General features: G+C 37.4%; 1 protein-coding gene across 5 annotated transcripts in view; it reads right to left on the bottom strand.

Annotated features, from left to right (window-relative positions):
• The window catches only part of UPF2 (UPF2 regulator of nonsense mediated mRNA decay), a 69,598-nt gene that overhangs the window by 10,213 nt on the left and 42,611 nt on the right, over nucleotides 1–16,774 (bottom strand). For 4 of the 5 annotated variants that reach the window (XM_087764903.1, XM_087764904.1, XM_087764902.1 and 1 more), the window contains 6 exons: nucleotides 12,957–13,096; nucleotides 11,052–11,156; nucleotides 10,029–10,127; nucleotides 9,122–9,289; nucleotides 4,039–4,180; nucleotides 1–121 (listed from right to left, as the gene is read on the bottom strand). In XM_087764903.1, coding sequence (XP_087621029.1) covers nucleotides 1–121; nucleotides 4,039–4,180; nucleotides 9,122–9,289; nucleotides 10,029–10,127; nucleotides 11,052–11,156; nucleotides 12,957–13,096 — 775 coding nt within the window. Of the gene's footprint in view, nucleotides 122–4,038; nucleotides 4,181–7,132; nucleotides 7,273–9,121; nucleotides 9,290–10,028; nucleotides 10,128–11,051; nucleotides 11,157–12,956; nucleotides 13,097–16,774 lie in introns of those variants that run through there. The other variant, XM_087764905.1, reaches the window with a different exon arrangement.

A 16,774-nucleotide genomic window follows, 5' to 3' on the forward strand; every position in this document is an offset into this window, starting at 1 on the left:
CTCCCACCAGTTTTAAAGATTAGATCTGCATTAGGTGCTCCCTTTGGATGCTGGTAACGAGGCCGCCGTTCACGATTAGTATTTGCTGGAGCTGGACGCTGTGCCAGAGACTGCAACATTTCTGTAAGTGCGTACAGAAGAAAAGTTAAATACATTTTCGATGCATCTTTTTAAAGAGGAATTTACACAAGCACATGTCACTGCCATGTAGTAAAAAAGACATCTTATTTACGCTTTGCTATACTTTAGGTTAACACTCCTCAAGTTATTCCACAACAGCTCATTTTAAAAAAGTTACTAAATTGCATAGGCAGCTTTGACAAATCCAAGCTACCCATAATATGAACTTGCATTTCCAGATGTTCTTACAGGAGGAACTGCCAGCAATGGTTTTCATCACAGGTGCTTAACAAAGGGGCTGTGACCTTTTTTTTTCTAAACATACCACCCACCGCTTCCTTTATCAATGATCAGGGACAAAGCTTCACAGCAGTATGAGAAGCCACAACATTAAACTACCCTGAAATAGTAACAACTGGACAACGTTGCTGCCAATTAAAGACTCAGCAGGAAACCTGTCCTAAAATTAGGCATTGAGAAGTCAGATATTTAAGTCTAAGCTAGCCATAATAGGATCCTTTTACGGAGAAGACAGGCACCTGAGGAGGGTGACTCAGCTGACCTACATTACACCAGCTGTCTCATGGACAGAGTTTTTCACTTTATGACCAGTGAGAAGAAACAGGTGCAGAAATAAGGCTACACTACCCAGTTTAGCCCCAGATATCCAAGTCTGGGGATGTTTAAACTAGGTAAGTATTGTGTTTTGGCATTTGAATCATAGAATCGTAGAATCGTTAAGGTTGGAAAAGATCCTTAAGGTCATCGAGTCCAACCGTTAACCTATCACTGCCCAGTCCACCACTAAACCATGTCCCTAAGCACCACATCTACCTGTCTTTTAATGACCTCCAGGGATGGAGAAATACCTCCAGGGATATCTGGTATAATTTAATTTCTAAAATTTCATTTCATTTTTTTAATGATAAAAAATGGCTCTTTACCAGGCAAAGTTAATGGTTATTAAGCACCCAATATCGTTACGAATACATCATAGGAACCTCCACATAACCTCTGCCGACATGCTGGCGCATCTAATGGAAAGTATTTCTGACAGTCCACCTGTGTAAGAATCTACATTGCTCAGCAAACAGCCAGACGGAATAAATGAAGGGGAAAAGTGGAATAAGCTGTTAAACAGATTACGTTTGAAAGTCTGTCCTGTCTGATTCTCTAATGTCTGGTAATCTCATTGGAGACACATACCCATCACCTGCTCGAAACAAACACTACTCTCACAAGGACTTGCACAGGGCAAAACTGGAAACTCTAATGAGATTCCCTTGCCATTTACAAAATGCAGGCAAAGCTTTTAGTAAGTTATCCACCCAATCTTTGAGAAATTGGGAAAGTACGACTGATTTAATATACAATATTGGTGTCAACAGTTAACAAACCACGTATTCACGCCCTGTATATTCCCCTATCAACACCTGGAAAAGGCAAAGAAAGCCATTCAACACACTGACAGTCCATTTTTGTAAACATCGTGAAAGAACATCCTTCAAAACAATTCTGTACGCCAGGAGAGATCTCTGTTGGCAAAGATGAGACCCAGGAAGAAACTAAGGAGAGATTATGGTACATTGCCAGCCAGGTGCCAGAAGCAAGCAATGAACGAGCAAGTGCGTGCATGCCTGTCTCTTCTGCTTTCCACACCCTAGGTGAAAAAAAATATTGGGGTTTGTGAAAAGTCAGTAACTGAGAAGTTAAGTAATTGAGTTGATAACAGAAGGAAGAAATGGCAAAGGAGCACAACGTATTAGCTTAGGCATGTCACCCATCTTTGGTTTTGGTGAAGGAAAAAAAAAAAAGTCATCTACACAGAAAAAATACTAGTCTAAATTAGAGAGTCACCCAGTTCCTAATATTTCTTTAAATTAAAAATGTTTGTAATACTAATAAACATTAAGTATTAAATAATTATCTGATACTACTTTGGTGAATTTTCATCTATTATCTACCCTGCGCAGATGAAAAAAAAAACCAAATGTACATGCAAATGTTAGGACACCCCTGTGGCATTCTTCCAGAAATTGAGACTTCTTCCTCCCTTGGTAACTTCAAAGCTTGCAACAGAAATCTAAAACCAACTCTTTCTTTCACTGGGTACGTACCAACTTGTTACAGGCAAGCTGGCTCTTCAAAAGTAACAATCAACTGCACAAAATCTAAATAAAAAATAGTTCCAAAGAGGAATGTAATTTGGCCTGTTTAATTTAACCTGATTAAAAGGTCCTTTTATGTTTGGTTTTACTGTGTATATTACCCAGGTTAATAAAAAAGAATCAACAGCTGCTTTAAAAATGGATGTCAATTATGGAACCTATTTCTTCTGCGTTGATTTTCCTCCTATATTAATGCTTTCTACACAGCACCTAGAAAATCTATGATAAAGTAAAAAAAAAAATTGCCTATTACTGGTTATCAACTGATATCAGTCGTCTGATTCATTTCTCTTGGACAAAATCAATGTGATCCTTTTTTGGATAGGAAGCACAGTTGCTCACGATAAAATCCTAGATTAAACAGACTGATTTTAAAGGTACCAACAAAGTCATATGACAAGGCGTAAAAATCCAAACACCCTGACCAGTAAAAATATCAGAAATATAATTAATGAGGAAAACCCCACAAAAAGTCTGAGAAAAGCACTTAAACATCTAATGCTAGAGCCTACTGTTTCTCTTCCTTTTTCACGAGTGGGCTTTATAAGAGGGGAGCGTCTCGAAAATTACTTTTTTAAGCTGATTACAGTGTTTAATACTAAGAATATATTGTGTTACCATTTCAGAGCTCTGTAGACACTCACTTTGGAAAAATACTCCTTTTTACAATTACAAGTTCAGTTCTTGTACTATCCAAGTTCTGAAAGGAGCGTTAGATTCCACAGTGCTTTGAATGTTAAGAGTCCATAGCACTTTTAGAGTTAGAGCTGCTTTAATTTAAATTTCCCATTTCTTGATGAATAATGACCTTTCACTAAATACCTTAAATGACATTTCCTTCTAATTAACTACTTACACTGTGATTACCACCAGACTGCAACATCTTTACAAAAAAGTAGAGCAAGAACTTTGGAGATGTTAAATGGAAATACTAACATAAGAACTGAATACTATCAATATTATTGGTCTGGCTTTGTTTACTGAGTAAGCCAAGGAAAGCTGAGTCTGAAAAAACCCAAAATGAACCACCCAACAAACACACATCAAGTGCACCAGTTTAGGGGCTACATGATTTGTTGAATTAACTGTTTGCTTCAATCTGTTCAAGTTCCAAAATGCCTGACTTGCACATCTTTAAAAAACAAGTTAGATAATATAATTTGTATAAAACCTTCATTCTCTTAATATATTCTTATGCTCCAGATTTGTAGCACTCCTAGATGCTTTAGCAATATGAAGCTGAGGTGACAGTTTTTATTTCTCAGGTGAGGGTTACCTCTTGGTATTTGCAAGTCTTAGCAAGACTGATGAAGATTCTAAATGCCATTAATATGTAAAATACCTATTAATATCTAAAAAGCAGAGTTTAATTTGCACAGAATTAATTCCTCTTGTATCCAACTTAACTGCCTTGCAGTAAATGGAGACAATGCCACAAACATCAGATTAATTTTGTGTTATCTTATTTTTAAGGAAACAATCTCAGATCTTCCCCTTTCCCAAAATAAATGGAAATGCTGAGACTTTAGGCCCACGTGAAAACTCCCTTTCATGGAAGAGCTATAAAAACTTCTTCAAGCACAGACACCAGGGAGTAAATAATGAATGACAAACTAAAATACAGGTTTTCCATGAAGTATTGCAAATCAATATTCAGAACTTGAACTCCTAATTATCACAAATAATATTTTCTGCAGATCCATGAAAGTTCCTCTGAAAATAAAAATTAAATACTTGGTGATTTTCTCACCCTGGTAGTCCTCTTGTTCTTGCCGTTCATTGATGTCCAAAGTGAGCTTTTTCATCCTCATTCTCTCCTCCTGTTCAGCTTGCTGTTGGTTCCAATGGTTTGCAGCAAGTTGGGAAGACATTGGTACATTTAGGATCTTAAACTGCAAATGAAAGTAAATTTCTAAGTGCCCATCACAGAAAAAAAACCCACAAACACAAACCAATCCAAAATACAGAAGGATTATGGTTATTTCCAGGGTTTTGTGATGAGACACTTTCTACAGAAGTTTCTACTGGAAAGTGTGATGTTTGTTGGTTTTGTTTGGTTGGTTTTTTCTTTAAACTCTGTTTCACATAAGGAAGCATGAGAAAATATAAGTTATTCAGACCTCCTAAAGACACAGAGAACATACAAAAAAGGCCGATGTACTCCTAAGGCAAAAGACTATTTTTACACACAGTATTTATGGGAACAAAATCGATTAACTTTCACCAGGAACACATACCTATATGCTTTACTACTTATTTTTACACAAGCCGATACCCTCACAGTGAATTACACTGGTCTTGAGATAAAAGCACTATAGCTGGCTCAGAAAGCTGCATCTCCCTCCAAAGGTCTCTACATTCCAAAGAGATGAAGCCCCCGAGCAGAATTTCTACTATGACTCCTTGTGGTAACAGAGGAGAAATGTCCCAAGCATTCAGATATCCCCCAGCATTCCTTGGCTTTTGCTTTTACAAATGATTCTAGCTCCATAGTGCTTCTTATTAGTCTGGAGACAACTGTGGTGTCCAATTTAATCTTCTCCTCCTCCCCCACGCCAAACATCCACACCACACATTCAACACACTCTGATTTGCCATAAGCTACATTAAAGGTAAGCTTGGTACTACTCCTACAGAAGTACCCTCTCTCTGAAAAATACAGCTGAGATTTTCAGAGAGGCGTTAGGAAGATGCTTTCTTTTTCCCCAGACTCAGAAAATACAAGTTTTTATTTCCACAGAAAATTTTTTTACAATTGTTCAAAACCAGAGAAATTATTCTTAATCTTATCTGCAAATGAAACAATAGTTTTCAGAAACACCTTAATGCTCAAGTTTGTGAACATATTCAGAAAAATTTCACTTCCTCCTTCAACTGTACGTCCATCAGAAATAAATATTTCTGTGCTATAAGTAGGGTAATGCATTTAAGGATAATCACTCTCAATATTCCACGAATACTCCGAAACCTGCTGCTTGTTCTTGTCATCTGAGATCTATTTCCACAGAAATAGGAGCAGAGCAAATTTCTCAGTGTTCTTTTCTGCTATAGTGTCAAAAGCTGCAGACAGAAAGATACATTATCAAAACCTCTGTTGAGAAGGTATATAGTAAAAGCAAAATCCTCACTGCATATGGTTAGTATTTAATGCAATAATTACGAAGAGATCTCAAGGTATCCATTAGACAGTAGTGCCCCACTAGCAGCAGATGAATGATGAGTGGGAGAAGAGACCAAGTACTCAGATGCAGCATTTGAAAATAAATTGTGTTTGAAACAGTTAAGCCAGACTCTTGCAAAGACTTGGGAAAAACCTGGGTACAGTGAAACTAGAAGATTTATTTAGATGAGACAAATCAGGCAATAGATTTTTTTTTTTTTGGGGGGGGGGGTAATAGCATATTATATTGAACTTTATTTTTAAGTTTGTTATTGAGGTGTGCAGGGAAGAATAAAAATGAAAGTTCTTGAAATTCCAACAGAAAAGTAAGCTTTAGTTACTTATTGCTGAGCAGACTATGCATGGTCCCAGTTTTTGTCAAACGAGCTTTACGCAAACTACACAAATAACTAACCCATTAGCAGCATTTCATGATAAAAAACATTCCTTAGCTTCACCATTAAGCTCCTCATCCATCATAATATGTCCTTTATATTTTATCTGTTCTATGGATTTATCAGCTGAATGGGCTTGGTAAGCGTTTTCAGGATGCTTAAAGTAGAAAAAAAGAAAACGGAAATATAGACGGGTGCAAACGAAAGAAGCATACAAAAACCAGACTGGTAATTAACAAAACATCACTGAGTCACTATCTCAAGGCAATCAGACAGTTGCCATCTGAAATCAAATCACTGATGACAATTACTAAAGGATACGATGATTACTGAGCCAACGAAACATTTCCGATTTGCAAATAGCGAAGAGGTATATCAAAAACCTCTTAAAATCTGTGAGATGGGGATAGAACATAAAGACTTCACTTAGAAGATGGCAAACTGAAGACAGATCAAAAAAGATCATTCAGAAGACTAGACTACAGATTTCATAAAAATGTCACTGAGACAAGGAACTTCACATTCAAGGACAGACTTGACCGTTCCACGGATATTACCATTCTTTTATGCAACCTGGCTAAAAACCTTTCAAGTGAAAGGAAATGTTTTGTCTTGGGTATTAACTAAATTTCTTGACGCTAGGTGACTTTCTTTTCATTGTCTAAATCTCACCTTAGTTCACACCTCCCTGGCATAAAACGTCTTGGACAATTTCAAAAATATCAAATGGTATTAGATAGACCTCAGTTCTGGTCCCTTATGATGGCAGTATTTCTTCATTTCCCCTTGCTCGCCCATGGCTTGTGGATAAATCATGATGCCACAGTCTAATTACCAATAACTAGGTTCAGTTCTACTGCTACTAGTTTTGTAAGTTTTGTCATACAACTTCTTTGCTACAGCCAATGGGTGAAAAACCCCCCGCCATCCATTGCAAGACACTGGTCTACCCAATACCCTTGCTATTGCCTGTTTTTGTAAATCACAGTGAGACAAAAGAGGATAAAATATGGTGTCCTTGGTTACTATGCAACGACTACTAATTCAGGTTGTACACTGCTGGTAAATAACAGTCAGTTGTACTGGTGTTGCTTCAAAAAACTAGTTGGCAATGCTCCACTAAAGTCTGGCTGAACACCGGCATGTGAATGGAGTATTTAGTGACTGGACCTCAGCCACCAAATATTAACCTCTGGAAGGAAGCACAGCACATTCCATTTTCATCAGTAATTCCCTTACAGTGAAGACTTCCAGCTTCAGCAGCACCGTTGACAAAGCACACAGAGGCCAAACCAACCGCTAACGCAGCGAGCGATTAGGCTGATGTCGTAGTGAGGTGATGATGCTTATCATTCCAGTGACTGTGCAGACGAGAAGTTATACAGCTTTCCAGGTTGTCTGCAAACTCCTTTTGACCATTTGTAAAAAGCTGAAAGGTTACAGTTATAACTTAACACTAAAGTATGCATCCATCACTTCAAAACTCTGTGCACATTCTGCTCATGCAGATTTAAAATAAAAGGACTATAAGAAGGAATAATTATTTTCTTCTCAACACCACCTCTTCTTTCCTGCTTATTTTTCTATTAAAACTGGCTATTAAGACATATTTCTTTTTTTCTGAATACAGAACTATGGACAAAGACGCCTTTCACTGACTCAAGAACTGAAGTAGTCTATAAAGTAACTGTTTTCTACATTTCTAGAAACACTGAGAGGAGTTTTGGCAGGAAGAGCCTACTCCCAAAAGCAAATACTGGGGGAGGAGCAGGGAAAGCTCCTGAACAAGTTCTGCCTTCTTTTTCAAGCCACACGTTGGCAATATTTTCTCCTCAACACAGAATATGAAGATCCTAAAATTCTTGGTAACTACAGATACTCCCAGTAAATTATCCTGAAAAAGCTAAACACCATTTTCTTTTAATGGAATTCCCTTAAATCCATTCTGAGCCCAATGACAACAGTTACAATTCCCCACCCAAAACTTCTGTAGAGCTTTGTATACAACATTCAAGTTCCAGGAAAACAGAATAACCAAACAAATGTAGTAAGGAAATCAGTTAATCATCACTACTAAATGCAAGCACTTGCATGCCCATGCAAATAGGTATCACCACTTACATTTTCAGAGCACTTACATAGCACAGCATTTTCTTAGCAGACTAACAAGGCTTAAAAACAGATTGGGAATCACACACACCCCCTAGTTCAAGGGTTTTATGAAAACAGACCTCATTTTATAAGCAGATTTTTAAAGTGTCTTTCACATTCTACTTCAGCTTTATATACCTCAACTGTTACACTACTGTCACAATTCAGGTAACAGAAGTCAAAACAAAGTAATGACATGGATGACATAGCTCTAAATACTTGAAAGGCACAGATGCATGGGATAAAACAATGCCTTGGTTTTGCTTTCAAAAAAACCCACAACACTCAACAACACCCCACCCCCCCCCCGCACTAGAGTCATTCACTTTCATCATGAATTTATACAACCAAAATGAAAAGGTTTCTTTAAAGGACCTACACCATGATGAGAAATGCATGTGGAATGTGTTAGGTACTGATTTGTGTACTATGCATTTGCTGACCCAGGAAAATTCAAACATATACTGGAGAAAAGAGCCAAGACAAACGTATAGCTTGGCTGCATGAAGCAAGAGGTTTATTTGTTTTATCAACATGATTTCCATTTAAGTTTCTCCGAGATTCACTCGGTGCATTCTGGAAGAGTCCCCTAAAAAAGCCTTCACAGATAATGACTTTTTTCCAAGTGAAACAAATTCAACCAAGTGGCAGTTACTTAGGAAATGGAATTTAGCAAACATCATATATCTTGATTTGAAGCTGAAGGTGTTTTCAGAAAAATCTGTAGAATCTTGAAGATTCTGGAATATTCCTCCTTCTTTTCTTTTCTACTCCTTTTAACTTCCAATGGCAGTCCACCAACCTCAAGCATTCAACTTCAACAACTATGTTTAAAATACACATAAAACGTACCACTGTCCACTGGTGTGATCACAAAATGTAATTAGCAACGGTATAATTTAACCACAGAATTTTCCTACATGATTTCTATTAACAACTAAGAATTCAAAGAAACTACATACAGTATTTTCTATTTATCAAAATTAAGATGCCTGCATCCTAATCTGATAAAAGGATGAAGAAACAAAAAAATTCTGTGACTTCAAAAGTCAGAGTGTGACTTTCAGAAAAGTGAAAGGATTTTATTTATTTATTTAAGCAATATCTATACCTTTCTGAACTCTTACCTGCTGTTTGTTGCCTTTTCGTGTTAGCATGACAAATGGCATTGTGTCTCCCGACTCTGACTCTCCTTCCCCACCTCCAAGTGGGGGACCCTTCTTGAGCTGACTTTTGAGATGTAGAGGAATAGCAACATCCAACTGATGTACTTTAACAGATTCGCCACTCCGTTGCTATTAAAAAAAAGTAAATTCTGTAAGTGATCAGATGCTAAAAATGTCAGTCTGGCAACGTTCATATTTTCATGGCTGAGAGAAGTTTAACCTTCCAAGAAAACAGAGTAATATATAAATAAACATATTATATTTTCCTTTAATTTCCTTGCTTGTGAAGAATTAAGTTACAGAGACAGAATATTTCAAATTTCAAAGGAATTTTAGATAATTTAACCTTGTAAGGAAAGAAATCTAGAGACTTGATTAAACACACTTGAGAATGGACATTCTACATCCAAGATTTTTTTGTAGCTTGTTGTTAATTCCTCATACAGGGCTTGCAATACTCAACACTTAAACATTTACCAGATGTGACTGAAAAAAAAAATGCAGGGCTTAAACGTTATGTAAATTTAAATGCAGCTACATTTTAAACATTAAAACCTAGGCTTGGATAGTCTAGGATAAAGTCGGAAACATTGCATAGTATCCGATGCAGTTATTATTCATCCAATAAAATATCTCTCAGCATGTCATATATTCACTGAGCAAACAATACAATTAACAGCTATTTTAACTAAAAGCTACTTATCCAAACATGTCAATTGCAGAGAAGAGGCCACAACTAAGAAAAAACCATCCATGTTCTTTAGTATGGTAAGCTATGAATTTATCTTTTACTTACTTTAAAAAAAAAAATCAAATACAATTAGCTGTACAGCAAATTACATTAATTTAAGAAAATAAATATTTATACCTGAAGATTTTCCAGCATCATTTTATCCAATGCCTGAATGAAGTCCTCATCTTCTGCACAAGGGACATGCTTAAGTCCTCCTCCTTTAATCATTACTTCCTATTGCAATAGGAAAAAAACCTTCTATTACATTAGATCCAGAAATATAAATACTCAGTCTAGAAATAAGGGGAAAAATATCCTTATTGCTTCCCTATCATACATAACCAAAAGCTTAAAAAATTGTTAAAGAAAAGTTTTTAGCCTGGATTATTTTCTTGAAGAAATATTTTCTGACATTTATTGCATTAATTATTATGAAGGCTGGCCACTCATTCTGACATACCAGCGTACGTGTACAGATGCGTGTGTACACATTCTAGATATGGCAGCAATACAAAAAAAGTCTCTATTCCTACCACACCTAATTTAACTAATTTTTCCATTAAATCCATAATGTTAGATGGTCTTTTCAAGATGAATACTATCCTTCAGTATTTGGAAAGCACAACATGACAACAAAAATGTTTGAAGTCAGTACCCCAACACATTGGTCTATAATGATCATTACTTTCTTTACTATGTAGCTGCAATTCATGCTCAATTCTTTTGCTGCAGATGTTATAATCTGCTAATCCCAAATCTGTATTTTAGGAATTCTGCACTTCTTGGTTTGTCTCCTTTTCAGTTTTGAGATCTAGTGCAGAGTAACTAGTTTACCTTGTTGTACCATATCAGTTTGCTACCATTGCTGGCATTGCAAAACCATCACTTATGCAATCTTTTCCAGTCTAGCTACCTGTGAAAGCGCACGGTCCTGTGAAAACATGTTGTTGTAAAGTTGATGGCATAAATACTTTCAGAAGGTAATAATCAAAGTTCGCAAATACAAAAATAAGCTCCAAAACATATGTAAAAGAATAGGAGGGAGTGTTCTTGCCATGTTTTCCCAGATAAGTTATGAGCAGCATTGGAAAAAAACATTCAGTAAAGAAAAACAAAGATGCAAAAGTCAATTCACTTATTTAAAGTAACACCACATACTGTATTCTCCTCATCTGTTTCATTTTCCTTATTAGAGTCTGTAAGATAATCCGTGTTTTCTTCCTCCTCTTCTTCACCTTCTTCTTCCTCATTGTCAGAGCCCTCCTGAAACATTCAATGTTTAAAATTTGAGAGTAGAATAACTTCTGACTGTTTTACAACAAAAAAGACCACTTACATCTGATTCCTCGTATGTGTTTTCTGCACCTTTCCTACCCTCTCCCCATCCAAACCTGTTTAGTTCAGTTCGGTCTTAGTAAATTATTTTGTTATGTTTTGTAGTTAATGTTTCAGTCTGAACTCACTGGGATTTATCTGCCATTTTCACAAACATACAGCAGAAAACTGGGAGTAGCGTCTGAGGCACCAGATGGTTGTGCTGCCACTCGGAGGGAGCTCAACAAGCTGGAGGAATGGATTGATAAGAACTCATGAAGTTCAACGAAGGGAAATGCCAAGTCCTGCACCTGAGAAGCAATAACCCCGTTCACTAATACAGGCTGGAGGCTGCCCATCTGCAAAGCAGCTCAGCAAAGAAGGACACAGGGTCGTGGCAGACAATAAACTGACCAAGAACCAGCCATGTACCCTTGCAGCAAAGGCATCCTGGGCTGCATTAGGAAAAAGCGTTGTCGACAGCTCAAAGGAAGTGATCCTTCCTGCCTGCTCAGCACCAGCAAGATGCATCTGGAGTGCTGCGCCCAGCTCTGGGTTCCCCAGTACAAGACAGATATGGACATACTGGAGCAAGTCCAGCAATAGGCCATGAAGACGATTAAGGGACTGGAGCACCAGTCATAGGAGGAGAGGCTGAGAGAGATGGCATTGTTTAGTCTGGGGAACAGAAGGCTCGGGGTGGGGTGGGAGATCTCAATGTGTATAAATACCTGAAGGGAGGGAGCAAAGAAGAGGGAGTTGGACTGTTCTCAGTGGTGCCCAGTGACAGACCCAGAGGCAATGGACACAAGTTGAAAAATTTCATTTAAATATAAGGGGAAAAAAAAGCCTTCTTTACTGTGATGGTGTTTAAACACTGAAATAGATTGCCCTGAAAGGCTGTGGAGCCTCCATCCTTGGAGATATTCAAAACATGATGGGACACTGCCTCTGGCAACCTGCTGTAGGTGACCCTGCTTTGAGCAAGGGAGGTTGGACAAGATCTCCAGAGGTCCCTTCCCCATACCCCAACCATTTATGATTCTAATAACATTGTTAATTTGTGGGTAAAGGCACAAACCCAGCCAAACTTCAGGAACTTTAACGCTGAGAAGCATAGACTGAAAGAACGCTTACTAGTAAAGCAACCAAACCAAACCTAAGGAGAAAAAGTGTTTCCTATTTTCTTGATGAACTCATTTTCTCACAACACTACCATTACCATGTCAACTTTGCTGTGTCACAGTGACAAGTTAGAATTTCTGTGTACATGTCTCTTTTATTGGCTCCACCATTTTTGATTCAAAAGATTATTGGCACAGTAAACAAGGAAAGTTGTTATGCTCCATAAATCTTTTATTTATTCATATTATACAGGCATACTCTGAACGCCTGTTATTTTTCCTATCTGACTGCTAGTCAATACATTTGCTTCTACAACAGATAAAGAAAATTATCTGAAAGTGTTTTCATGCAAAAAAACTGAAGGCAACTTTTTGTTGAGAAGCAGCACATGCCCTCAGCAAAGTTGTCAGGTTCAAGTTTCAATTTCTCTGGGATAAGCCTCCGACACTCTGCATTCAGTTTTCCATATATACAAAACCGGGATGGAAATACCCTCAGAGTACTGACTGGGTTGTGCATACCCACATTTCACCTGCTAACTCTGTGGCTTCAGAAAGTAATAAGTAATCAAAATATTGATTATTCATTCTTTTTATGCGAGGCAAGGTAAATCATTAAGGTCACCTCTTCTTCTGGCTCATTTACTTCACTTTCATTTCCAGATTGTTCCTCTGTCTCTGCTCCACCTTCCTCCTCTTCTTCATCCTCTTCCAGATTCTCTCCTTCCGTAATGGAATCTTTGGAATCTTTGTCATTCACAATTCCTGAAATTTGGAAAAGAGAAAAAATTAGAATAAGGAACTAGAACAGAATTAGAACAGTAGAACACATATAACCACTCAAGTTATATGTGGAAGATCACTTCAAAAGTCCATTGTTACTGAACACTTCCAACGGGTCATAATGTTTGACTTCTGAATTAAACATTTTCTCTATGGTTACATTACTCCTAAATGTTTCCCTGCCATAAAAGGAGGAAAACATTATGGAGAATGTTTAAAATCTCCCACAGAACAGCAATCAAGAAGCTGCACTGTGCAAACTGCTTCAAAATATCCTCAAACTAAATGTGCAACCTCACTGAAACAGGCAGTGAAATACGAGCACTAAATTACAGATGCTCTACAAAACCAGCAGAACCCAAGACGACATCAAGCCTCTGCAGTCTTAGTTCCAGTACTTCCCACTACTGCCAATTAACAGTTTTGAAACAGCAACTTTCTCAGCCTGTAATAAATTTCTAGTTTTTCTGTAATAAATTTCTAATTTCTATCTTTTCTAATGCTCTGAGGCTGCACTTGAACCTATGAGGATGTAGGCGCCTATATAATGTCTTCAGGAAATCAGTCTCTTCCAGAAGTATTATCTAGTGTGCTCATCCTACTTGCAGACAGGACTGACAGTTCTTTCACTGTGTTTTAGTTCATCTTGCAGTTTTCCTTACTGACCTGCTTGCCACCCCTATGCCTCAAGACATTTTAGTTTACTCTGTGTGTAAGGTACAAAGCGTAGCTCCCTAAACCTCTGCTTTCTTTCGTTAAGGTGTCCTTCAATGTAACACCCTTATCTATACCATTCCTATAGCAGTGAAAAATAAGTTTTTGCTCCTTTCAGTGCTTCAGTGTCCAATTTAGTCTTAGATACAGATTTCAATCAAAACTATTTTCAGAGAAAGATATTTAAGAATTCAGCATGGTTTGATTCAGGAAAAAATGAAGACCTGTTTTTAGAGAACAGCTATTGCAAAAATTAAGTCATCCAATGCAAAAAAGAACAAAACTTCCAGCATACACTATTGTTCTCATACATTCTTTTAATTTTTTCATTAATTTAAAAAGCCACTTAATGCTCCAGAGGATCATGGTTTGAGCTAGCAGAAAGCAACGCTGATGCCAGCCTTCTGCAACACAGCCAGTAATTTTTCAAAGATTTTACTAAGGAGTCAATACAGTTACTATGCAGTTTGTCATTCATACTTTGACATTATACCAACCATGCTTAGGGTCGACCATTAGCTTAAAGTTTTCTGGACGGCAAATGAATGCATCAGTTCTGTGCTTGTGGCACTTCTTGTTTGTTCTCTGCCATATGCAAAGAACACGTGCGGTAGTACGCTATTCTTCAACAGAAGGCTAGATTCTGAATACACAACTGGTTTGGGGCGTATCAGATTTTTTTTTTCTCCACCTCCAGATGCCTTTAAGAGAAGCAATACACAGACACACACAGCCAGGTCTCCTTACAAAAATTTGACTAAGATCACAAAGATCAGCTTTGGGAGGAGGTGAATCTTTACAGCCATGCTTGAATTAGACAATACTCAGAAATAAAATGAACGGTATATATGGCTGCATGGTAGTTATTGAGGATTTCAGTTCTGGGTGAACACACACACTCTTCCTTCTTCATATTCCAGAGGTTTCAAAGCATTCTTTTCCCCCCCCCTATTTATAAAAGCTGTGCTCTTCAAAATCTGTGCTGCTCCATAATTACACAAGTGTTTCTTTCAACTCACTCAGTATATTCCCAGCAGTACAAATTACCAGAGCGGCACAGGAACCAACAGTCAGTCCCCAACTCAAGGTCTGCAGGCAATGAGCCACCCCGCCGTTCTGCCTAGAATTACACTTCAGAATGATAAAAAGCAAAGCACCTCCTGGTCCTCAGCACAGTACCTTCTCAGTGTTACTGTCCACAGGCCGAGGAACTGTGGGGACAAACTGGTCAAGAACTGCAGTTTTACTAGAGCTTTTGCTGAAGTATTAAAAATCTCATCTCCTTCAGATATGCTCACCCCTATTGTCATAACCGTCAAAGATCAGAAAGGCAGATGACAACCTTCCTGAGACCACCTTCAAACAGTCCTAATAGGAGGACTAGGAACTATCCCACCCTATACTGGTGTTTAATAGCAAGCAATATCAATATCAAGAAAAGCAACACACTTGGGGAGGACACATGACACAACCCACTTTTTGAAGACTCTACTGTTGACAGGCTTTGCTCGTGCCAAAACAAAGACAATAAAGTGTTCTCCAGCACTTGCTCACATTCAGTGACCACATATCTCCCCCTTAACTACACCAAACTCAACTGCTGTAGTGGTGGTGATTCAGAGAACAGAAGTTCTTATGATTTGTAGGAAGGAAGTGCTGAGTATCTTTCAAAAGAATATTACAATTTATGTAACTAGTGGTAAATTACTTCTTGGTTATCATTTTGAGAGCATAAAAGCTAGTAATTTAGACTGTACCATAAGGAAATTTTTATCTGCATTTCAGTTGCTAAATAGGTAATTTTAAGGCATGTCAATTAAATGAACAGCATATTAAAAATATAAATTCCTCCTAAAACAGAAGTTCCAACATTTCACCTGGCAATTACACATACTCATCCCACTGGATTAAAGGATTATTCTTAAAAATTGAACTTCTCTGACTAGATGAAGTGCTATTAAGACTATAATTAACACTTATAAAGTGTAAAATTTACATATAAAAGCTTTTCATGACCAAGCTTGTCTTCAAATAAAAACGGAAGATTAGAAAGCAACTCCATTTAATGAGAAATGAGCACAGCAGTATCCAATAATTAGCAAGAACTGATATGTACAAAAGGTTTAAAGGTTAATATGATGATAGTAGTTTTAAATACACACTAACCAGTATTTTGTCAGCTGAGCTGTGCTGCAAGCCCAACTCTCTTCTCCTGAAATTAACTGATTTTTAACACACCAAGATTTATAAATATACATCACTGTAGTCTTAGCAGGAACTACAAGGTAGCACACAACCTAGCCGACAGATACATTTTAAGAAAAACACACTTTAACAATCCAACCAAAGCTCTAATTCATGAAAAGGAAACCATCCTCTGGCCTCTATGGAAATGTAAAGCCCATTCAAAATTATTCCAAAGGAAGCGTAAGGCCCAAAGTACCCAACAGCATTTTAAAAGCAAAACACGCTTTCTGTTTTATTATAGTCTTACACTAATGCTTACTTTGACACAGCAGCTCCAGTCAAATCCAGCGCTGTGGAAGGAACACAGAGTTGCAAGCGACCAATCTACCAAAATGACCAAGCTGGTTTCCATCAGTGCTCACCAACCAACAGGCTGCAGTAACTGAGTGCACAGATACTCCCTGCTTTTTGTAGCAGAGCATGCTTCCTGAATTTTTCTGATTAAATTCATAGTTTTCTTCCTCATCGTTTGCACCATACTACTCCATATACTTATTTTTATATATACATATACATACACACTCCCCTTCTCCAAATACTACTATATTAATAGTATTCATATTGACTTTTTTTTTTTAAACAGTCAATCACTTTAGAGTTATGGAGATTCTACATTATCTCTATGGTGATGAGAAAAACACAAAGAAGTTACAAAAATATTTCTATCATGAGAATAAAAAGATCATACCATGAGAATAA

This window comes from Nipponia nippon, unplaced genomic scaffold (assembly GCF_047370975.1).
Source record: "Nipponia nippon isolate SJK-2023a ecotype South Korea unplaced genomic scaffold, ASM4737097v1 scaffold_3, whole genome shotgun sequence".
In the NCBI taxonomy this organism is placed as follows: domain Eukaryota; kingdom Metazoa; phylum Chordata; class Aves; order Pelecaniformes; family Threskiornithidae; genus Nipponia; species Nipponia nippon.